General features: G+C 46.2%; 2 protein-coding genes and 1 long non-coding RNA gene across 9 annotated transcripts; 1 reads left to right on the top strand and 2 right to left on the bottom strand.

The window, feature by feature from the left end:
• The first annotated feature begins 10,914 nt into the window (after window positions 1–10,914).
• LOC136477728 (phenylalanine ammonia-lyase-like) lies at window positions 10,915–13,372 on the top strand. The gene has a single exon (XM_066475975.1). It carries the CDS (start codon window positions 11,036–11,038, stop codon window positions 13,175–13,177), a length of 2,142 nt encoding a protein of 713 aa, XP_066332072.1. The 5' UTR covers window positions 10,915–11,035; the 3' UTR covers window positions 13,178–13,372.
• A 786-nt stretch (window positions 13,373–14,158) lies between these two features.
• LOC136474276 (CBL-interacting protein kinase 3-like) lies at window positions 14,159–16,482 on the bottom strand. 6 transcript variants are annotated; one of them, XM_066471866.1, is made up of 7 exons: window positions 16,013–16,482; window positions 15,835–15,888; window positions 15,649–15,750; window positions 15,383–15,547; window positions 15,145–15,268; window positions 14,939–15,046; window positions 14,159–14,294 (listed from the first exon to the last, which is right to left on the bottom strand). In XM_066471866.1, the coding sequence occupies exons 1-4, from the start codon at window positions 16,070–16,072 to the stop codon at window positions 15,515–15,517; spliced, it is 249 nt and encodes an 82-aa protein (XP_066327963.1). In that variant the 5' UTR covers window positions 16,073–16,482; the 3' UTR covers window positions 14,159–14,294; window positions 14,939–15,046; window positions 15,145–15,268; window positions 15,383–15,514. The 6 variants fall into 6 exon arrangements, with proteins under 6 accessions (XP_066327963.1, XP_066327962.1, XP_066327964.1 ...); XM_066471865.1 differs by lacking the exon at window positions 14,159–14,294 and adding an exon at window positions 14,364–14,787; XM_066471867.1 differs by lacking the exon at window positions 14,159–14,294 and having other exon boundaries at window positions 14,364–15,046; window positions 16,013–16,091; window positions 16,301–16,482.
• Window positions 16,483–17,096: 614 nt separating this feature from the next.
• On the bottom strand, window positions 17,097–20,461 carry LOC136474274 (uncharacterized). 2 transcript variants are annotated; one of them, XR_010762888.1, is made up of 5 exons: window positions 20,056–20,461; window positions 19,380–19,535; window positions 18,180–18,268; window positions 17,773–18,031; window positions 17,097–17,228 (listed from the first exon to the last, which is right to left on the bottom strand). It is a non-coding gene; the product is annotated as an uncharacterized lncRNA (long non-coding RNA). The 2 variants fall into 2 exon arrangements; XR_010762887.1 differs by lacking the exon at window positions 17,097–17,228 and having other exon boundaries at window positions 17,507–18,031.
• Between the last annotated feature and the right edge of the window lie 4,521 nt (window positions 20,462–24,982).

Below are 24,982 nucleotides of genomic sequence, written 5' to 3'. Positions count from 1 at the left end.
TTACATGAAGCACGTAAGGCTAAATCAAGAAGTGGCACGTATCCATCCTGTATCACCCAATGACATGCTCCTAAATTGCACGATCATGCATGCTCCTATTTCTGTTCTAGTACGTGAAGCTTGGCCCAGGCCCAAACGAAATCAACAGCCCAAGCACCTCTTCCTTGCCTCTCACGTGAACAGCACGACGGCACTCTTCTAGCCTAGCCCAAGGCAGCACGCCGCAGAGCCGCCTGTCGTCAAGCGCTCGCGCACGTGAAGCCGCTGCCGTCGTTGCATGCCTCTGTACATCCCTAGGACACGATCGTCAGCCGCGAGAGCCAAGAACAGCTGCTCACTCCACGCATACGAAGTCGCTGTGCTCTGCATGTGCATCACCCAGCGGGAACCACATGTCAGCTGCAGAATAATGGGAATCCGAAGACCTCCGTCGTCGTCTTCCCCAACCGACCGAGACTGCTTTTCTGCTTTTTTGCTGGCGTCCAGAGCGAGCAAGAAGCAGGCACCGCGTCGCCTTAGATGCTGCCCTTCTAACCGCAGCCCAAGCACCGCGTGCTCCTTACGCGAGAATAGCTGACGTCGCCGCTAGTAGCCCCACCAGCCAGCCGCACGGACCAACTCGCGTACGCTCAACGCGAAGGAGCCACGGACGCTGTTAGCTTTCCTGTCGCCCGGTCGTTTCCTTCGTCCTCTCTGTACCGAGATGCTCCGCTGCTTTCCGTCAACAGCAGCCAACGCCGATGGATGCCCACCTACTCCTAGCATCGGATGCATGCCACGTCGCGCGCCCGTCACATCAACGGCACGGACACCGGGGCCTTGCCCTGGAACCCTAGGCGTAGCGCCTAAAAGTACCAGCAGCCGCTGCCGCTTCCAACTCCATCATCCATCCACGCTGCCACCTAGCCTCCTGTTCCTCCCTTCCAGCTTGCCGCGAGGATGGCAACGCCGCCCGCATCTCGTCGTGCCTCTCTCCTTGCCAACGAACACCGCCGAGCCGAAGATCCACGCTCTGCGTTCACGCCGCGCCTCCGCCTTCTCGACGTCCACCACTTCGTCCCCGTCTACCGGAACAGCGGGAGCTGCGCCAATGCCTTCTTCCACCTAGCGCCACACCACCGGAGCCACGACGCTCGAAGCCTTGAACCACGAGCTTGTTCCACGACGTCGTCGCTCTAACATGGCCTCGCCACGCGACATCTCTGCTCCACCGCAACGACAGCGCGTCCACGACTACGTCCTTGACCACATCCACCGGTGAGCGTCACCATGCCACTTTACCAGCCCCGCTCGTTCTCACCGGCCATGGTGTTCTGCACCATGGAACGCAGAGGCCTGAGCCACCATCGGCTCACGGACACGCGCACCGCACAAGCACCGGACCGGCCCCATCCCAACGGAACCACGAACCCCAGTGCCGAACATTGCCATGACACCGCCGCAGCCGAGCCCACCCACGGTGAGCCGCCGTCCCTGCGTCGCGAGGGCCCTTGATGCCATGCGCTCCAATGAACCGTAGACACCACGTTGTAGTATGCTCTGTGCGCACGTTGGCGTCCAAGGAAGCCGTAGACTTCACCTACTAGCCTCGCCGTCACGCCCTTCCTGCCTAGCGCATGCCTCACCAGCGTGGACCGCGTTGGGCTCCTGGCCGCTGGGATGACCCTATTGGCTTGATTCATTCACTTCTGGGCTAGCCTCTCAGTAGGCCGCGTGGAGCTCAGCTGAGCCGTGTCTCCTCTTCCTGGATCGCGTGGAGCACAGCAGTGCGAGCAGCCCAACCGAAGCCTCACCGCGGCCTCGCTGCCACGCGGTCTCATCGCCGTCGCGTGCACGACGCCGGCGAGCACCGCCCATGAGCTCCTGCACAGATCTACCGATCGACGCCCTCGCCTTGAGCTTGCACTGCACGGATAGCATAGAACGCACGCACACACTTGCACTCGGCTCCCACACACGAACGCCGTGCTCACGCGAGAGCAAAATGCCCCCGGCAAGCGGCTCTGGACTACCGCCGGGCTGCCCTGGCCTTGCCGTCGCCCTGCAAGCGCGTCACGACAATGGCGTGACCGCCCCGCCGTGCCCGCATGCGCCCTCGCATGTGGACCATGGTGCCTGCACGCTCACAGACACCGGCCTAGACGCACGACGTTGCCAGCCGCCGCCGATTTGGCCTGGCCGGCGTAGCCCCCTCCAAAGGCAAGAAGCCCAACGCTGGCTTCCCCATTCTTGCTGTTGGGCTGTTACTACAGCAATGGCAGCCCAAGCAAAAGCCCAACTGGACGGCTTGCTAACCGGATACAAGCACCAGCCCAGCACTGGCCCGTGGCCTCCCCTCCGTCTTCTTGCTCGTGGGCCGGCCGGCTGCACCAAGCCCAATTCGGCCTCGAGCAAGACACCAGGCCCACTGCGCCTCTGAGCTAGCACAGTAGCAGCCCAATCGGAACAGATGGCCCCCTTTTTTTTAGGAATCAATCCAAGCTTTGAAAATTCATATTAAATTCAAATGGCATCGGAAAATTGTGGAACCAGTTTTGTAATCTTTCTAAAATCGAGCCCTACGTTGTGGACCAACCCTTAAGTACTTTTGACCCCTCGAAATTGAAGAGCCCACTCTTTGCTTGTGCTCACACCGTTCGCGCAAGTCACGTACGAGCCCTGGAATGCCACCACATGGTTCCAAGCACCCCTCGGCCATGACCTATGACCAAGCCACTGACTCGACGCTCTTAGCCATGCCCGGCCAACCATGGCCAACCGTAGCCGCGCAAGACTGGCCAATCGAATCTATGGTAAGCCATTGTTGGCCATTATTGGCCAAATGCAAGTCGTGACCTTCTAGGACAAGCCATGATATCCCTTGGACACCCATGCCCTCGCTACACAATCGAGCCATAGTCGATATCTTACCGTGACCATAGAAAGCCCCCGTCTTCTATCTTTCCGTATACATATGTTATCTCCGATATGCTCTGTCCTTACAACCCGTCTATATGTCTGCCATACAGGAATTCATCTATCACCTAGCTATGGAATGTGCTACTCCGCAGTCGTGTCGAGTTGTTGCGTCTTTTGGTTGTGTTTAGTTCTTATCGCTGGTTGTTGGTGTTGTTGCCTGTGTGCCGAGCCTTCGAGCCGGCTGAGGGATCGTACCTCGTTCGGACGTTACGATCACGGGATCCGTCTCACCATGACCGTGATGCCGAGTGTAACTCGACCCCTCGCTTTTTAGTTGACTTCATAGTACCACGAGTGTTAACTCCTGTCTTCAGCCCTAGAACATGGTCATGATGGATTCGATGTCGATACTAACATCGATGTGGATATCATCCACACGCTTTGAGCCCTCCATGACCAAGTCCTGTGGGAAATGACCTGGGAGATAACAATCATGGAACGATGGATGCCAACTCGTTGGTGTAGCTTGTGGCCACGAGTTCGCCTCGCCATGACCATGGAGCTACGCCACTCTTTTGCTTTTACTTGCCTCTTCGTGCTCGAACCCCCGTATGCTTGTACCTTGTATGACCATCGCATTTCTTTGATTCCCGCGGTGACAACCGCACCGCTATGAATTAGAGAGATGTCTTAGTGCCAGTGCACCTAAGTCGGGTACCCTACGAGTGGTTTGCGCACTTGGTGTTTGTCGCTTCCTTCCAAAGCCCCGTCTTTCATCGTGGCGCGAGTGTTGGAAGAAGTAGACCTTGTCCCTTGTTGTTCTTGCTCTTGTTGCACCGTTAGCCCGCTCTGTTTGATTCCGTCTTGCCCATGACGATTGGATCAAAGACCGGACTATTCCCTTTGGGTTAGCGAAGCTATGGTCTATGTCGTACCTCGGACCCGTGCATGTCGACCCGATCGACCGTCTAAAACCATCTTTCCCGAAGATGTGTCTAAGAACATGACATGGATGTGCCTAGCTAACCCCCACATCTTTTGCCGTGTTGAGCGACTCTCTTCTCGGCTCCCAACGTTATTGTGTCATGTGGATCGAGGGGAACCGTTGATGTCCAATCTCTTTGCGCTACCGCTTTCTACCATAGCGGGCGAGCCAAAGTACGTTGGAGCCAAGTCACAATAGTGTTAATCATTCTTGTTTGCTACTCGTGTCCAATTGTGACTTGCGGGATAAGGCTATAAGAGCCGAACCCCGTCGTTCTTCTTTCTTGGTGCCCGACTTCCAATCCCCGTCAATTCAATGACACTAGATCGAAAGATCGTGAGCCGTGGTGTTTGCTCTGGATAAGCTCTGGCTTAAACCGTTTATCGTAAAGCCATACTGGCTTGGCCATGACTTAAGCTTGTGCTCAGCATACCACCACTCGTGTTTCTTTGGCCCAAGGGAATCGGACAACCGCCAAGAGGGCTAAGCCATGTATCTCTTATTGTCTCGCTGGTGTTATTGGATTTTCCTGTGTCTTGTCGTCTTTTCGAGTGTTGAGTACTCTCTTGCCTTGCATGTCGCTTCGTGGAGTAGCTGACGATCGGACCAAGAGAACATGGACGACAACAAGGACTACGGAATGGAGTCAACGCAGGAGGAGGTGACCCCGCTAATGGAACACCAACGAATGGAGAATTGTACCACTACTACCTCTACATCGCAGGTGTCATGGCAGCACCCTCTTTTAGAGAATCCTATTAGACATTACATAATATCTAGAACTGCTAGCGCTTTATAATTATTCCCTTGCTAGTGCTTTGATGCATGCTACTACCTGAACCATTATTACCCTGATGCAACCCACTCTACCATGTCACCCTACTTTGCGCATTCGCTCACTTATATATGCTTACTTGCCTGCTTGCTTGCATATTATACCACTATATTTACTTTTAACTCCACTTTGCATTATATCTGGGATGTGATGCTGGTGGTGAACCCCTGTGAATGGTTTGGCTATGGGTGCCAGACTTGGTGGTGTGTGAGCGTGCTGTGTGTGTTTTGGGTGCGTGGAGAGTGAGGGTTGTGTCGACCGAGCTAGAATAACGACGAGCCTGGGGCAAGTCTTGCCATGTGGTGCTACCTGGGCACTTGGATATGGAATACCTGTGGCGGTTAAATGGTAATTGGAGGTGGCCTTGGGTGTGAACCTCGACGAGGTGGAGGTGCTGTGGTGGCATGTAAAATGGAAACCCTGATGAAGATATTCTGGCTTGGTCAATCCCTAAGGACTTACTAGTACTCAGATTCATCGGGAATCCTTTACATCCCACTCGCCCTATATGGTGCGGGACGGTCGGACTACTTGGTAGAGCGATGCCACTACTGCTAGGCGAACGTGTGCAAGGAGGTACGGGGCGCGCGGTTTTGCCCCCACACCCTTCCGAGACTTTAGGAGGCCTTGTGGACCCGGCTCTTGACATCCGGAGGGCCCCGGCTCTGTCAACGACTCACAGTATTAGCCATCCTAGACTAGACTTGGGATGTTCCAGGGCTGAGAGGTAGGGTGGCATCGTTCTAGGCTAGCAAGTGATCGGAATTCTGCCTAGGAGATACATGGCTCCAAGGATGGCCAATCTTGTGGGTATGTGAAACCTCTACAGAGTGTTTGGTTGATCGATCGAAACATATGCTGACTTGTCAGCTATGGACCTTTCCTGGGTTTCGCTTAAACTAGATAGGAGATGAGTCCTTCTTTCCTCCCTCCAGGGTTGGGGTATTTTCCGGTCGTGAGCCTTGGGGGCTGCGGGCCGTTGAGACAAGGCCGAGAGGGAGTTGGCCTATCGACCTAAGTGTGTGAGATGAGATGTGGTGTGGTGGTGTGGAGATGGTTGGCGGATGGATGGTTGGTGGATGGATGTGGATGGTGTGGTGGTGAATGTGTTAAAAACTGGATATTATTATTATATTACTAATGTTATTTACTTCTTATGCGCTAAGGATGCAAACCACAGCCAAATATTAGGATCGCCAGATCCCTTGTTTATCTTTTCCACTAAAGCTCATCGGTGCTGACCATGGCCTGCACACATCTAGCGGTGTGCAGATTTCCTGCTTCTTAGATATGCTGACTTTAGAAGGATTAGGAGGTCTCATGCCTACGCTCAAGTTTGGTTCGAAGATGGAATCTACGCTGCACTACGCCAACTCTGATGATGCCCGTGAAGGAGGAGCCTTCACTCGATAGACTTCCGCTAGATTAACTCTGTAATAGGTGTGTTCCTCAGTGATGTAATACCTTTTATCTTGTAATCTTATGATGTATGACAGTGATATCGACTGATATATGATAATATGATGGAATCAACTATTGGTTTCATCATATTATAATTCATTCTGTGGATTTTCCCTTCGCGGAAAATTGAGGATGTTTCATTTTCTGGGCCGCTCGTGACCATGAGCACGGTTGTTATAACAGTTTGTAACCCTCTGCAGAGGTTGTGCACATTCACCGTGAGTCATGATTCCCTTATGTCCGGGTTAATTACTCCCATATCACTGCCAAGGTAAGCGAGCGGGGTACACTATGAAGCCATTTCATAGGTTTCTCTAACAAGTTAGGGCCACTAGGTTTCCTCGACAGGCAGATGTAGGAACCCCCCCTTTCCTATGGCACATATCCATCGCGGCTATACACATAGGAACAGAGGCAGTCCTATACCCAACGTGGCAAGCCCCTTTTGTGCCATAAAGGTAACCTCTAACAAGCTAGAAAAGGTCCTATTACTGAGCTAAAGTCAGAGCCATATGACCCTCACGGTTGCACTGTCAGTCCCAGCTTTTGCCGACAGATAAGTCCTTATGGAGGGCCGAGAGCATCATGATCGAAAGTCATTCGCTCCTTCGCCCTATAATTCAGTTGTTTAAAAGCCAATTTTACCTTTTCGTTCCATAGAACTGTTATTCATTATGTAAATCATGTATAGTTACATTGAGTGCTAGCAAACTACCCATATGCATATAACCCGTAGGAGAACAAGGAACAGGATAATCAATCACTAGGATGTCCTTACGGGTATCAAAATTAGACACATGCAAATGAGTAATTAATAAAGGTGAATAGGATGTCAAGGTAGATCCCATGCTATACTTGCCTTGGTTAGCAAACTCCTGCTGATCCTGCTGGTCCTGCTGGTCGTCAAAGAACTCTTGGTCACCAACGTTCTCCTCACCGTCTAAACGCGATCAACACGGCAACATACAACATTCCAAAGACATTCATGCAAAGCAAACAATCCTATAGTTAGAACAGTACGCCAGCAGTATAGAAAACAAGTTAAAATGTTTATGAAAAGAATCTATGTCTCGCTATGATCACGTCAACGCGAAGTTCACGAAAACGGAGCTAAAACGCGAAAGTTATGAATTAAACGGGGTTTCCTATAGCAATTTATTTAATTAAACCTAATCATGAAATTTAAAAGTTGCAACCATGGTTAACAGTGGTACTAACATGTAGAGAACTTTATTACAAATCTAACGCAATTTGAACGGGTCAATTCGGAGCTAAAACGACGATTTTATAAGCAAAACGGTGTAGTGGCATTTATGTAAATAGAATGAACTATTTTTGAATTTAAATAAAATTAAATCTGGAATTAATCAAAACGGCCGAGGACTGTGGGTTCAATTAGGCGAAACCATGGGGTCTCTTTAGAAAATTGACCCGCGAAGGGGTATCGGCCTCTCTGGACCGTTGATCATGCGATGGACGGCAGAGAAAAGAGATGGGGGAGAGAGAAAGGAGGTCGGCGGCCGGGAACAGTGCTTCCGGCGGCAGGGCACCATGACCGGCGGCAAGGAGGTCACCGGCGCGCGCGAAACGGGCCCTAGAGGCAATGAAACACTGAATTGAAGGCATGGGGAGAAAGAGGGGAGCAAGGGGGGCTCACCTCGGGGAAAAATGGAGGCGGAGGCGGCTCGGGGACGGCGGACCACGCGGAGGTTCCGAGCTCGGCGGACCACGGCGTTGCGGCGGTTGTTGCGGCTTCCGCTGCGCTCGGGCGTGAGCAAAAGTGGAGTGGGAAGGCAGCAGGGAGGGCGGCGGAGGGTCACGGCTCCGTTTTAAAGAGGCTAGGCGCGGGGGAGGCGCTCCCACGACGCGAGACGTGGGCGCGGAGCGGCAGTTGTGGCTTGGACCGGGCGCGGGCGCGGAACGCGCGGGAGGAGGGGGACGGCACTGACGTGCGGGCCCAGGCGGTCAGCGGCTGAAGAAGGAGGAAGGGAGCAGTGGCGGTTGGGCGTGCGGTTCCGCCCGAGCTGAGCCAAGGGAGCGGCGGCGGTTGCTGGGCCAGCTCCTTGCTGGGCCGCGCGAGGCTGGGCTGGCGGCTGGCGCGGAGGAAGAAAACGGGCCAACAGGCCAAAATGAAGAAGGGAGGGAAAAAAACAAAACCTTTTTCTTTTTATTTTCTAGAGTTTTAGCAAACCATTTTCAAGTTGAATTTGAATTCAATTCAAATTTTAGTCAAAACTAATCATTACAAAAACAAATGTGCAGCAGCATGTATGCATCAACTTGTATCTATTCCTTATTATTGATTTTAATTTCACCAAAAATATTATTTTCTACATTTGAATGCTCACATAATTGCACAAATAAATCAAATTTAACTATTTTGAAAGAATGCAAATTTTAGGGTGTTACAAAGAACCTGCATCCCGACATTCCCCTTTGTATAAGTATGAACGTAAAAACACTAAATAGGTAAGAAGGGCATATCTAGTGGTGGATCTAGCAAAATACGTAGTAGGTAAGAAGTGCTTCTTTCATATCTTTCATTTATAGCCCCTCCTTTTAAGCTTCCACATGAACTAAATTATAGGAGGGCTTAGGAAGGGTTCCATGCTTCGAGTAGCGGTAACAAGGGGCTTGAGCTCAGTCTGCTCTGATGCTAGATACGCCCCTAGGCATATCCCACTTGACTCCTTAATTAGAGAAACACCTAAGCATCTATGTAAAGGGTATTCTTATAATAAAGAAGTATGAACAATCATCTCACCGTGGTTTACCTTAAAGACATCTACAAAACTTGACCTATCATGATGAATCTACAAATACTAGAGGAAAAGGGAGACGCATGATCAGAAAAGAAGAGCGGATAGAGGTAGACGTCATCATAGTTTTTTTTGGTGGATTATCTGGAACGAACAGAATCGAAGAACTTTACGGCATTCTTTGTTGCAACAACTGCAACTAGCCTTTTTAACAAAGGAAGACATTAACCTGTTCAAGTTGGTTTTCAGGAAAACTGGTTCACAAGACAGGGAAGTCGGTTTCCAAGAGTTTAGAGGTCGTCCAAGCTATAACCCGAATATTCTTTTCTTCTTTGGGCATTGTTGTTTTTTGGTTTGAGATATTTGTGTTGGGAGATTTTGCCCCCACACTCATAGTTGTCTGCCCATTTTCCCACCTCTCTCTTTCCCTCTCCTATTTTTTAAAGGACTACAAGAGCTTTGCCATGGATTTTATAGATAAAATAAAACAAAAGCAACAAAAAAGGATATTTACAAAACCACCCGCCGACTCTACTAGGGGAGGAACAACTAAAACAAGACACAACTGAACCAAAGAGGATACACCAAACTGAGAGAAAAGAAGTAACGCTATATGTCAGAGCAGGTGGCAAAGAGAACTAGAAAAAGACCCTCACACTAAAGTAAGAAACAATATTAGAGGGGTTCAAGATGAGGCAATGACTTGTTGCATTCCCTAATTGAAGTGTTGAATATCATCTGTAACCAGATGGGCAACTCATAGGGGCTATAACTCTTGTTGTTGGAAAGTTTTTCGATTTCGCTCTTTCCAAATATTCGACCAAATATAGATTAGGATTCCATCAAAGAAAGCCTTATGAGACTTTGAATTTCGCTCTATATTTTTTCAGTTTTTGTGTTTCATGTTTCTCTTTTTTTTAGTGTTTTCAGTTTGCTTTCTAATAAATTTACTCAATGACTCTCTTGCTAAGTTTTTTTTTAAAAATAATTATGGCCTTGTAATTTGAAGTTCGGAACTATGTTTTCTACAAATCACAGTATCACATACTCCCTCTGTCCCTAAATATATGCCATTTTCACTTTCCGAGAAACAACGTTGACTAAATATATATTAAAAAAATATTAACATTTATGGTACATAATTAGTATCATTGGAAAGATTTTTAAATCTGGTTTTTTAATAAATTTATTTGGAGATACAAATATTACACGTATTTTCTACAAATCGAGTCAAACTTGTGGCACGTACACCAACGACGATAGTTATTTAGGGACTGAGGAGTAACTCGTGTCAGAAAAGGTAGACTTTTCTCTGGCGTCCGAAAAGTTTGAAGTACTATATTTCTTGGGGAATCAGTACAAGTATACTCTTTTCAAAGAAAAAAAAACAAAATTTTCTTTTATAAAAGGGCAAGCATGACAAGATGATGATTATCAGCAAAATCGCACCGAAATAAAATAAAAAAAAAGAACAAAGGACATAAAACACTGCATCCCCTGTAAGCATGGACAACAAAACTGTTCATCATTCACCAATCACCACCAAAGTCCAGAGTAACAACATTTAGCGTGAAGACAAGAACACCGTCGAAAGCACGCACCCCGGTCAGAGAGCGAGAAAGATTTTCTTTATTCACAAGGTGAGAGCGAGAACGTTGAACCAAGCCAAAGCCATGCGCATGTCGCGTCCTCACCAACTCTTGGGTCTTGAGTCCTGATGCGCACCAACCACAGCCCTGAGACCGAGCTTCCTGCCCCAGCGATCAACAGGAAATTTCCGAACCACTGGCTCCCAAGATTAGCACATGTTTGTGTTCTCTGCCAACTAACTCGCGCGTTTGTGTTCTCTGCCAACTAACTCGCGCATTGCCATGGTCGTCTTGGACCAGTCACCACAGTCCACACCACCAGCTCCCTTGCCGGAGGCCTATTTAAACCTCACCGCTCCCACTGGTTCTCTCCAGGAAGAGCAGCACTCCCAAATCCTAGCGCAACACTAGCTCTCCTGTACAGCTTCCCAACAATCCATATCTCGCTGATCGGAATTTCTCGGATCGATCCTCAGCTTCAGCAGTGCTTTAGTTCGCTGTGCTTGCAATGGCGTGCGACAAAAGCAACGTTACTGCCAACGGCGATGGCCTGTGCATGGCGACGCCCCGCGCCGACCCGCTTAACTGGCGGAAGGCCGCGGAGGAGCTGATGGGCAGCCACCTCGACGAGGTGAAGCGGATGGTGGCCGAGTACCGCCAGCCCTTGGTGAAGATCGAGGGCGCCAGCCTCCGCATCGCACAGGTGGCCGCCGTGGCCGCCGGCGCTGGCGAGGCCCGCGTCGAGCTCGACGAGTCCGCCCGTGGCCGGGTCAAGGCCAGCAGCGACTGGGTCATGAACAGCATGATGAACGGCACCGACAGCTACGGCGTCACCACCGGCTTCGGCGCCACGTCCCACAGGAGGACCAAGGAGGGCGGCGCTCTCCAGAGGGAGCTCATCCGGTTCCTCAACGCTGGCGCATTCGGCACCGGCACCGACGGCCACGTCCTGCCGGCCGAGGCCACGCGTGCGGCCATGCTCGTCCGCATCAACACCCTCCTCCAGGGCTACTCCGGCATCCGCTTTGAGATCCTCGAGGCGATCGTCAAGCTGCTCAACGCCAACGTCACGCCGTGCCTGCCGCTCCGCGGAACGGTCACCGCGTCCGGCGACCTCGTGCCGCTCTCCTACATTGCCGGCCTCGTCACCGGGCGTGAGAACTCTGTTGCAGTCGCCCCGGATGGCAGCAAGGTGAACGCCGCAGAGGCGTTCAAGATTGCCGGAATCCAGGGCGGCTTCTTCGAGCTGCAGCCCAAGGAGGGTCTTGCCATGGTGAACGGCACCGCCGTGGGCTCCGGCCTTGCCTCCACCGTGCTCTTCGAGGCAAACATCCTAGCCATCCTTGCCGAGGTCCTGTCCGCCGTGTTCTGCGAGGTCATGAACGGCAAGCCGGAGTACACCGACCACCTGACCCACAAGCTGAAGCACCACCCGGGACAGATCGAGGCTGCTGCCATCATGGAGCACATCTTGGAGGGCAGCTCCTACATGAAGCTTGCCAAGAAGCTCGGCGAGCTGGACCCGTTGATGAAGCCGAAGCAGGACCGGTACGCGCTCCGCACGTCGCCGCAGTGGCTTGGCCCCCAGATTGAGGTTATCCGTGCCGCCACCAAGTCCATTGAGCGCGAGATCAACTCCGTCAACGACAACCCACTCATCGATGTCGCCCGAAGCAAGGCTCTTCACGGTGGCAACTTCCAGGGCACGCCCATCGGGGTGTCCATGGACAACACACGTCTCGCCATCGCAGCCATCGGCAAGCTCATGTTTGCGCAGTTCTCTGAGCTCGTCAACGACTACTACAACAACGGCTTGCCCTCCAACCTGTCCGGTGGGCGCAACCCCAGCTTGGACTACGGCTTCAAGGGCGCCGAGATCGCCATGGCGTCCTACTGCTCTGAGCTGCAGTTCCTGGGGAACCCGGTCACCAACCACGTCCAGAGCGCGGAGCAGCACAACCAGGACGTGAACTCGCTCGGACTCATCTCCTCCAGGAAGACCGCAGAGGCCATCGAGATCCTGAAGCTCATGTCCTCGACGTTCCTGATCGCCCTGTGCCAGGCGGTCGACCTGCGGCACATCGAGGAGAACGTCAAGAGCGCCGTCAAGAGCTGCGTGATGACGGTGGCGAAGAAGACTCTGAGCACCGACTCCACCGGTGGTCTCCACGTCGCCCGCTTCTGCGAGAAGGACCTGCTCCAGGAGATCGAGCGCGAGGCGGTGTTCGCGTATGCCGACGACCCCTGCAGCACCAACTACCCGCTGATGAAGAAGCTTCGCAACGTGCTCGTGGAGCGCGCCCTCGCCAACGGCGCTGCCGAGTTCGACGCCGAGACATCCGTGTTCGCCAAGGTCGCCCAGTTCGAGGAGGAGCTGCGCGCGGCGCTGCCCAAGGCTGTGGAGGCTGCACGGGCGGCTGTGGAGAACGGCACGGCAGCGATACCAAACAGAATCACCGAGTGCCGCTCCTACCCGCTCTACCGCTTCGTGCGCGAGGAGCTCGGAGCCGTGTACCTCACCGGCGAGAAGACGCGCTCTCCCGGCGAGGAGCTCAACAAGGTGCTCCTTGCCATCAACCAGGGCAAGCACATCGACCCGCTGCTCGAGTGCCTCAAGGAGTGGAACGGCGAGCCCCTGCCCATCTGCTGAGAAGAGAAGGATAGGGAGAAAGAGTGGAGTGTTCATTGTTCAATAGTTCGAAATCAGTTTTCTTCTTCTTCTTCCTTTATTTTTGGGTGGGTAGCAAAGGCTAATGACTGTATTCCATTCTTATGAATTACGTTATTATTTCAAGAAATCTGTATTCCATTCTAGTTATTATTTTGTTATGGCAGCTAAAAGAAATACAGGCTTGCTAAGTGAAGTATACTTTGTAAGCCAAGATGTAAGGGGTTTGGCTGATGGTTTTTTGCGGCTGATAAGCCAGCTAATGCTGTTTTGTTGTGAGAGAAAAATAATATACCATGTCTGATAAGTTCAAACGAACAGGGCAAGATATGTTAAAAAAATATGGGATTTGCTATATTTCAGATGCCTGAAATATAGACTTTTTTCAGGCAACGCCTACAGCCACTAGATCTCCATCCAACGCTCAGGATCTGTCCCAGTTGTTTCTGTAGGCTTCCATTCATAGCGGGTCCGAAAAAATACCCGATACACATTGGTAGCCCTTAACGGGCCCGCCAAAATAAGCCCGTTAACCATGGAAATCTGTATGCACCGTTTTCTGTTCACAAGGAAACAAAACGGGTCCGCAGCGAAACCCAACACATAGATCTGCTCCTTAACGGGTCCGAAAAAACCCGTAAAGCTTTCTGGAGGTGTACCGGACAACTTGGGCCTATTTCTTCACATTGAACTGGGCTTTACATAGTTAACCAAAAACGCAGAAATTTGTCCCACTTAAACCCCTGCTACAAGTTAAATGTCCTAGCTCGCATGTGAAGTCCACAGAATGTGAAACACCAGGATCACTGCATAGTCTCACCCGATAAGATTCACATATTAAGATATTCTGAGCAAACAAAGGCACAATGAGTATGATCTTGAAAATTTCAAAACATAAATACGAAAATTGCACATTTCTAATAGTGCAACAAGTACTTGTTGATAATGCAATTATACTGTTGCTTTTCCTATACAAAGATCATACATTTAACTTGAGGCTTATCGTGGTATTTCTTCTTCATTTGCTCAATCACCACAGAAGATATATCGATATTGACAACATCTTAATAACTATCATCAATCATGTTTTCACCAAATACTACAACAATCAAAAGAAGGTAAACCACATAAGTAATTCCACTAGATTTAAAGTAATGTAGACATCTTGTATTAGTACAATACACAATATTTAGTCACCCAAAATGAGGTACTCTGAGTAAACAAACGCACAATGAATATGGTCTTAAAAATTACAAAACATAGTTATGAAAATTGCACATTTCAAATAGTGCAACTAGTACTTGCTGTTAATACAATTATAATATATATGTATATAATCAGAAATTCAGCTCATGCATGTGAATCCTGCTAAGAATACAGTTAACTTGTACTAATTAACAAACAACGACAACAGTTTAAGGATTGCTACCAGTGGCACTGTCACTTCAACCGGCAGTTTTGGCAACACTTCACAAAAACAACCAGTGGGACACAACCACACAAGCATGACAAATATAGATCAATACACTGTGATATAAATCAACATATGAACTTCGACATTGTGATGTAAATCATGTTTCTCGCTTGTACTTCTGTCAGAGATTAGTAAAATTGAGCTCATTAGCACAAATGCACATTTCAGACTATTTTGTAGAAAAATGTGTATAGTAAAACACGTTATATAGGCAATATAAACTGGCTTATGATACACACTTATGCAACTGAAACTGAATATATCCTTACCTTATCAGATTCAAAAAAAAATCTAGATTCAGCCCTTGTTCATTGAAATCAATTCAATGCATTCATCGGGGCTGGTTGCCCTTCCATTTCCTCTATCATATGATGTTCCTGAAAAATGTACAACACCATCAATTTAATAATCTTATTTCAACTACAAAATCCTTATACTTTTAAGTGATATAATCTGGTTTAATCAATTAATTCACCTCTGAGTCCCCAAAGGCAGCATCAACATCATCTAGACTAGCTTTACATGTTTTATCGAAAATAGGTTGCTTGTAACCTTTTTTTAAACCATGGATCGTTTTGTACTTGAGGAGTTGTAATCCGCTGTTAAAGTAACAAATAAAAAACAAGATGGCATTCCACAAACAACATAGGCACTGACAAGCAGTGGTGATCTGAGAGTGAAAATGTTCATTCTGAAAATCATCTAGTACTTACTTCAAGCTGTCACTTGTGTTTCATGAGAATTGTTATTTTCCACATTCATGTTTAAGTAGTGACTCACAGTGGAATCATTAGGATCCACCGATCCAGAATTCTGTCGATTAGCCTCTTTGCTCCAGCAGAAAACTAAGATGGACAAGTAAACTGAGCTCCTGAGATCTACAACAGAGATAAAATAAAAGAAAATGTATCCTAAAATGTTAGTTTTTCGTGTGCTAGGTTTTTGTTTGGTCAAAGAAGTAGTTGTTTCATGTATATACCTTTTTATAAAGGGAAGCCGTGTTGTCATCCTCGAAAAGCAGACATCCTGCGAGCAGCACAAAAAGGATCACCCCACAAGACCAAAGGTCAGCAAGGATCACCTACATATTGGATAGCAATCTGTATTATGCAAACTTATTTCTGGCTAAAACGAAAAAATGAAGAGAGGTGCAAACAAATATTACCTCTGGAGCAACATACTTTGGTGTTTCACATGGAGTATGCAGCAATCCATCATCCTGTTAGCATTGAATTAGTTCAAGATTGCGGTGTAAATTAGTGAAATGCAGTGAAACCAAAAGAAAGAAAGACACAGAAAGAAATAAAGCACAATAGTTTCTGTAGTATCTTGTCTGATAGTACCTTCACTTGGTCTGATAAAGCACTTAACCCGAAATCTAAAATTGAGGTTTCCAGCAACATCGAGTAACAGATTCTCTAGCTGGCATATGATAAATATCAACATTTTAATTTCATAGTATTTTGCTAGATCATAACTGATGATACAAACAAAGAGCTCATCAACACTTCTTTTTCTAGCTAGCTGTATTCTTTTTCTAGAGTTGACTCAAGCGTATCCACACTTCCACAGTATATGACAATGCGATAAGATCATGCACAAAACAAAAAAAAACTTGTACAGAAAAAGACCTTGTGCACCCTTAGTATGAATGGATTTTGTACAAATTCCACTGAAAACAGATCACATGATAAATAATGATGAGAGTGAGAGAGGAGAGAGCTCTGACTGTCCTCTGGCTAGCTGTTGCGAGGGCAGGGAGACAGAGAGAGACTGAGAGAGAGTGTGTGGGTGGGTGGGGAAGAAGAGAACCAGCCAGTGGTCCAGGTCTAGGCTAGCAATGGCCTGACCCACACACGTGAGAGAATATTTGAAGGGAGGAGAAGTTGAGTTTGTGGGGTCTCTATTGGTACAAATCACAATTAATAGATTCAATTTTTTTCTATAGGAGGACAAAGACAAATATTTGAAATGTGTTGCCACAAATCACAAAAAAAAATTCTATGAAAGGACAAGGACAAAATTATGGTGTGTGCTGGCACAAATCAACAAAAACAGATTACAATTTTTCCTATAGAAGGACAAAGATAAATATCTGAAATGTATTGGCATAGATCACAAAAAAAATAATTTTTTATATGAAAGGACAAGGACAAAAATATGGTGTGCTGGCACAAATCACAATTAATAAACTACAGTTTTTTCTATAGAAATACAAAGACAAATATCTTAAATGTGTTGGCACAAATCACAAAAAATAATTTTTTTTCTATGAAAGGACAAAGACAAAAATGTGGTGTGTGCTGGTACAAATCACAATAAACAAAGGACAAGGAAAAATCTATTTTGTGTGTGTTGGATCACAATCCATTATAACAGGCAAAAGTAGCATACTGATCATACATGTTACTTAGTGAGACAAACCATCGATGCCCACTCAACAATATGAGTAGCCTATGATAAGAATATTTCAAAAAAAATTGCATACAACAAGTGTTAAGATGCTGGTTGACAAACCTGTACAACTTGATGTAGATAAGAGGCATCCTTTCATGTTGGCTGGAAAACAAAATAGGGGAAGTTATAGATAAAGACCGGATATTGCACATGTTAAACACCATAATTGCAATAATTTAAGTGTGCAATTTAATACTTATAAATGTGCAATCAAGAAATGGATACTAAACACAGCTTTCTTGTACAGTATATGCAACACACAGTTAAAAGATGTGAGCTCCTATTATTCTACTACAACAGCCACAAGACAGGCAATCTATCCAAAACCAACTACAAGTGTACATCTTCCCCAGAGGCACATCAACTACCTGTCACACAGGGTTGTATATGACCTGTAGCTGTACGCACATGTTGGATGTGGGAGATCGATTGAACAATCGAATATACATGGTCATATATGTGATGTACTCACTATCTGACCAGATAACCTCCCAAGGTCATATATAGCCAAGAAGAGGATACTACAGACAACTATTCAAAATTAAACTACAAGATGTATATACATGGAGGCAGCGAGCATGATTCCATCAGTATGTTATACTTACACTCAACAATGTACAAAGATGGTCCAATACAAGGTGCTTACCAAAGTTCGAACTACAAGATGAACTGATTGCTAATCCTCCTGGAAAGCACTTAGATCTCCATGTATGACTGCAACCTACAAGTCAATGAGCTTTGCATGATAATCCACCTTCAAAATGCTCTGCCCAGTCTTGAGATCAAAAGTGTAGAGCCGACCAGTCGTCTTGAGGAAGATGACACCAACGACATCCGCAAAGGCATCCACAAATGGTGGTGCCCCGAGGGCAGGAGCAGGGAGCTGCGTGCTGAGGTCGATGGCTCTGTTGAAAAGGAAAAAGGAAGACAAGTGTTATGCTGGTTTCAAAACTCAACAGACAAATTGATAACCAGTGCAGCTGAATGAGAAACGAGCTGTAGACTAAAATTCAGAAAACTGCAGTGGCCAGTAAAATTTCAGAGAAAACATACTCGTCTCAGATGCTTGAAAGCCTTGACAAGGACTGAACACCAAATCTAGCCCAATATTGAGACAAGGATTGTACTACAAATCTTTGTTGCTGTAGATACAGAGATTTAGTTAAAAACTAAACACAAGAACAGCTCATGTGCAACTTTTGTCATGTGCTGTAGATACAGAGATTCAATTCTACTGTTGTGCTTTTGTTATGGGGCCTGCATTATTCCAAACCTAAGGATGATATCACTAGAAAGATTTGTTGGAAAGATACTTGGTGAGGTTCTAATGATGTTTACTGTTGCATAAAGCTGCAAACTGTGACAGATGGTGAGCAGCAGCAATCCAGATCTTCCTTCAGGCCATGGATACAGCGAGAAGTTGCACCGGTTGCTATTTCTGAGCTAGCAATCTACTGGAGATTCATTAATAAATTCCACTTTTCTAGGTAGGTTTCACATGTGAGTGTGTTTTCTTTTCCAGGGACAGATTCGATGTAAGGATCTGATCTCTTGGCTGTCCAACTACACAAAAGATTACAACTGGATAGTCAGGGAACAGGTCTTGACATTTAAAAGGCCACTAGGAACTATGACCGGCCTACCAAAAATCCCAGCTGGGGCCTAGGGTCAGATTTATAATAAAATTTCCTAATAGAGCTGTCACCATACACAGCAGTGAGTGACCTACTAACATAACATTAGTGGAGTGGGCTTTTGACGAAACTTTTAGTATCTGTACCTTTTCCTATTACAGTTTAAATCGCTTCAAATCAAGACACAATGGTCCTCAATGATTTCTTTACAAGTATGTGCTTTCTTATGCAAGGAAACTTATATGTATTGCTGGTAATATTTAAATACGTTTTTTTCTGGATAGAATTGAATAAGATGATAAGGAAACGAATCGAAAATTTACCATGCTTACAAGTTAAGCTAGCTACCTGTAGTACCCACAAGCTGAGCTGTTAAGGTACCTGAATTGGGGATGAGAAGGGAAGATAGACTTGGGGAAGGAGGAAGCAGAGCATGGGGATAGGCGAGAGGACGCGTTCTTAGATTGGGTTTGTTTTTGAGTTCAATACTTGTTGTCTCTCTCTGAGCAGAGCTCCTACGTCCGGCTTGCCGGTGGGTTGTCCCAGCAGCACAGCTGCTTCAACTGCCTAGGGATCAAGCCCATTGAGGCCCAGTAGTACGAGTACTTGGAAACTTGACATGTTCGCTCCTCCTCCGCAGGTTCTTCAGGCAGTGCAGGTGAAGCAGGCGCTACCGTAACATGAGCCTATTCCCATTTCTGGTGTGTAGGTTCCACCAATGGCCCAGCACACTCATGCCACAGCTCCCGGTACAGGGCGTCATTAGGCATTCCTCCTAAATAGAAGCAAATAATTTGCATCAATGGGTCATCAGAGCAGATACAGAACGTACAGAAATAGTTATTTTGCTCTATTTTATAGTTCTGATTTTGTAAATACTAATCATGAGCTATCTGAACCATTACAAAGAATGCAAAGTCGTTGCAAACTGAACCGGGACGCATGCATGGACCCCCCACATAAAAAACATCCCATTCCAGAGGCAACAATACCGGTGCTAAACTAGCCACATATCGTAGACACTAAAAATCAAAGTAACAGATCTAGATTTGTAATAGGTCCCTGATCCAATTTTTCCCCCATTTGAGAACTGGTGACACGCATGCCTCTGTACAAGGAGAAACATGGTCAAAATATGAAACTACTCTATCGACACTTGACAGAGAACAATCTAAACGAATCATCGAGAGTAGGCAAGCCAGTTTAGCCAAACCGCAGCAAATTCATAGAAGGTGTAGCTTGCAAGGGCAGGACTTGTAGGAACGAGAAATCCATCTAGAGACAAAAATCCAAACCTGAGCCAGCAGCCGCTCCATGGATCTACCCCGACGACGCCCGCGGGCACAGGGAGGAATCACGCACCAGAGGATGTCGCTAGAGATCCTCGGAGATCTCCAACAGCGGACACACCTAGAATGCCGATCTCGCCGGAGGATACCGAAATGTGGGACAACCGCCAGTGAGGCGCCGCCGCTGAGGGACGACTGCCCCACCGCGCGCTGCCCCGCGCGTGCACCGCTCCTCGACTGGGGGCCGACTGTGGTGCTGAAGGGAAGGAGAAGGGGATGCGCCAGCGCCACCGCAGCCGGTGGTTGGAGGCTGCCGGGGAGCCGGAGGAGACAGATCGGCCAGATCTGGGACTGGGAGAGTGGGAGGGAGAGCCGGAGACGAGCGAGTCGTTGAGCACTCGAGCACGGCGGCGTCCAGGATAGAGTGGGATGCGGGAGGGAGCGGTGTGTGTTGGGTGTTTTAACGGGTGTAGATTGTAAATGGATTACATCCGAACCCAAAACGGACCCAAGAGATCGTCCACTTGCATCAACAGACGAGGCGTCGCCTGACAGGAACGCAGATTCCAGGCGACTGCTGTATAGGAAAGGTGAAAAAATATTTTAAAAACAAATGTTTATCTCAAGTGGTAAAGCAGCGGTCCCACTTTTGGTTAGGACTTATGGATGTTAAAGATCTTTTGTTAAAAAAAAGGAGATTTAAAGTCAATAGTGGAAATCAAACTAGATTTTGGAAGGATCTTTGTACTATACAGGAACCTTTGAAACTAAAATTTCCAGATCTTACGGAATAATAAGAAGAAAAGATGTTAAAGTGGCCAAAGGGCTATGTCCAACCCCTCTGAACATTTTTTTTTTCGTTTAGAAGGACAATAGTTGGTGATATGTCGAAGGATTGACTTAGTCTTGTATTCTTAGTTTTACCCATTTATTTAAATGAGACGATTTTATTTGGCTGTTAAGGAAAAACAGTGTCTTCTTAACTCAATCTTTGTATGGAGATATCATGGAAAAAGAGAGAATCTCTAGAAAAAAATTGTTCTGTAAGGAAGAGATACATTTGAATTGAAGAGAGGTGTCACTGCTATAAATTGATCTATCACCGCCGGTATCATTAAAAACGATGGTGATAGCTATCACCATCGGTTCGTAAGAACGTGCGGGTTGATAACTATCACCGTCGCTTCGTCTTACCAACCGGCGGTGATAGTCTATCATTACAGCTGCTTTGCACCGCCAACCAGCGGTGATAATATACTCCTCATTACTGCTGCCTCGCCATATGAACCAGCGGTGAAGACATTTTCACCGTCGGCTTTTATGATACGGCGGTGATAACCATGCTGCAATATAAAGAAATTCATACTTTTTTCAAATAAAGTTAGATTAAAACAAAATTTATATAAAAGTTGTAGACCTCGACGAGATCAACAACTTTGTAGTTGATGACTTTTTCATTTAAAACCATTACAATCCCAGAATTCTGTTTGAAGCACTTAAATTTTGAAATTCAAAATTTTCGAATTGTACAAACGACCTTAGATGGAAAAATGACCAAAACCAAAGTTGTAGATCTTGATGAGATATACAACTTTGTAGTTGCCAACTATTTCATTAGAAATCATTTATAGTCTTAAATTTGTATCTGAAGTTTTAAAATTTTAAAACCCAAAATTTTCAAACAAAATTGGAGGGAAAATCGACCAAAACCAAAGTTGTAGGCCTCAATGAGAACAATAACTTTGTAGTTGATGAGTTTTTCATTTAAAATCATTTCAGGTCCCAAAAGCCTGGCTGAAGTTTTAACGTTTTGAAATTCAAATTTGTTAAATGACCTCAGATGACGAAACACTTAGAATCAAAGTTATAGATCTCGATTAGAACAATAAATTTGTAGTTTATGACTTTTTTCATCTGAAGCCGTTCATGGTTCTAAATATTCATTTTAAATCATGAAAAGTGAATACTAGGGGAATTGATATGCTATATAGACACAAGTGACTTAGTGATGGAGTGGTTACAGGAGAGTGGTTATAGGAGCAAAGGACAAAGGTCTCATATTAATCCCAGCACCGCGTATCATGAAAAATAGCGTGGAGTTGGAGCTGGAGCAGCTTCCCGGTACCATGAAGCTAGAGCTAGTGGGGGGCTTCCTAGGATTGAAACAAAATTTTTTGCTATTTTTTTGACCTGTTTTTGAAATTTTGAAAATTCCAAATCATTGTTGGCTGGTAATACGAACCGACTGTGATAAGCTATTATCATCGTCGGTTGCAAATCAGTTTGTGATGAGAATGTCATCACCACCGACAGCTTACTGTCGAGACCGAAAAGAGTTAGTTATAGGGCTTTACAAACTGCTAGTGATAGATCTGATATAGTAGTGTGTGATCCTAATAAAAGATATTTTACTAAAGAGAGGGTGGAAAGGGAACACTAAGTGTAACTTATGTGGCTTAGAAGAAACAGCAGTACATCTTTTTTTTTTGACTGTCCGTATGGCTAAATTTTTGCGGAATGCATTGTTCATCACTTTTAATTTGCAACCACCCAAGAATACAGTCCACTTGTTTGTTTGTTGATAAAGAGTTTACTTCAAGTTTGAGAAATCAGGTTATAATGGGGTTGACGCACTATTACAGCAGGCATCACAGTCCGGTCCAAAACCCCCCCATCTCTTACAATTATGCCACTTTGCACTAACTTGTCGACGGTGATGACATGGTTAATATCGACAGTTCAAAACCTGCAGTATTAATGGTAGATCACTGTCGTTTTAGTCATTTCATCCGCTGTTGTTAGGGTTACTGTCGTTTTGTCATTTCATCTGCTGTTGTTAGGGTTATTTTCGCAGTCGGTTCCTATCAAAATCCAGCATTGCATATTTACTAAGCACAGTCGTTTTGAGGATGCAAACGTCATTGACCTGTAATATGATCGACGGTTGATTGGTTCACCCTACGGCACCTAGGTGACCTGCACTAACGTTTCGTAATTTGATACGGCTGTGTTGGCCATGATCAGCATCGCATCGGTTATGCGTACAATCCGTCAGTGTATAGGTTGTTATGAAAGGCGGTCCATGTTTGAATCTGCCTTTGATGACTACTATGGGTGTCTGAGACTGCTCCGCTCTCATTTTTCTAGCTCTGCTTCACGAAATCCACCATGAAGCAGCCTCACTATGGAGTTTGTGGAGCAGGTGGTACTGTCTGACACACAACCTAGCTCCAGCTCTAGAAATGCGTTGTTTGCATGCAAATGGTTCATTATGCCCTTGATTAAAATTGTACTTAATATTTTTTGAGAAAAATAGAAAACAAATAATAGAAAATTAACAGAGGCCATAATTCAAATACAAATAATTGTCCCATAAATTGGTGCAAAGATGCTGCTAATATACAATTACTTTGCTATGCAATCATTACCATTGAAAGTACTAGTCATCCATGTATTTAATTCTTCATATTGTCCTCTGTTTGATAAAAGCAACACCTTCAGCCCTTCATATTCATGTGATGTTGATAGAAATCATTTTTCCTTGAGCCCTTCATGTTCATGTGATGTTGATACTAAGATAGTTGTGGTTTTTAAATTTTAAATGGTCTTACAATAGTTTAATTAATTTTTAAAGTCTAAAGATTTTGGGGGTTTTTTGCTGATTTAATAATGATTATTACTTTTTCCAAGGATTATTAATATTTTTCCTGTTTTTTTATTTTTATGATTTTTTGATCGGTTTCCATGTACCAATCACTTTGTACATGGATGAAATACACGGATGAAAACAGGAGTAGTAGCCTCCTATTTGTGTATCTACGGAACACGCGCGTATGGGTAGGGGAAGCGATCAGGGAAACTAATTGGTGATTAATGAGTGGCAAGGTGGATAATTATCTCTTAACTCCATGTAAGAGTACAAAACTTCAAAAACTGAAGTACCCCAGAAAAAAACGTGGAGCTGGCCTCCCGCTCCACATTTTTTGCGGAACGGAGTTCTTAGAGCTGGGAGTGTTTGGCAGCGCGGAGCTGGAGCGAAGCTAGAAAAACAAGAGCAGAGCAGTATCAAACACCCCCTATATCACCGGCAGATGTGGTTGGAAAACCAGTGTTGTAGTTATCCACATGACTTATGGTTACTTGCATTAACAGACGATGAAAACATTATGATTAGGAGCATTTATCGGGTTAAAGCGGTGGTGGTCCATTTTGGTATTAACGCCAGTATTTAATCCATGGTGGCAGCCGTGCAACTCCTACGTGGGGCTGCCGCGGGCGTGAGCAGGGCGGGCGAGGCCAAGCCAGCGCCAACGCGGTCGGGCGAGTTGCGGATACGGTGGCGGATCTGGCATTGCCGCTATTTTTTCTCTTTTTTGTTTTGTGAGTATGAGAATCACTGTCGGGTGAGCATCTGGCAATAGAAAGGACCACCCTATCACTACCAACCTTGCACTACCGGATCAAAATTCGGCAGTGAAAGCCAGTTTTGAACCGGCAGATGAATAGCAATTATTGCATAGTGGATGGAGCCATTCGACTTACTTGTCATCAAGTCCTTCGAGGGCTATTGTCGGTGATATAGACCTAGGGTATGCCATCAGACATTGTGATCAAGCAACTAGATGTAGGAAGCTTAGGCGCCGACTTCACCGATATATGATAGCCATTCTGTTACTAACTAACTAGTAATAAACATATCTAGTAAACTGATCGTCATCTATGTAACCCTACCCCCAAGTATATAAGGTGGAATAGAGAGCCCTCGATCGGTACCAATTAAAATACCCAGCAACCCCTTGTAACTCGAGCACGTGAGATTAAGAAGATCTACTCCAAACTGGACGTAAGGTATCACATACCTGAACCATGATTCCCTATACGTGATACGATGATCTCCATTGCAGGGGTCAAAAACTACGACACTATGTGACTC

Source organism: Miscanthus floridulus, chromosome 8, assembly GCF_019320115.1.
Source record: "Miscanthus floridulus cultivar M001 chromosome 8, ASM1932011v1, whole genome shotgun sequence".
NCBI lineage: Eukaryota > Viridiplantae > Streptophyta > Magnoliopsida > Poales > Poaceae > Miscanthus > Miscanthus floridulus.
The sequence above is the reverse complement of the archived record's forward strand: the minus strand, read 5'-3'. Positions and strand labels throughout refer to the sequence as shown.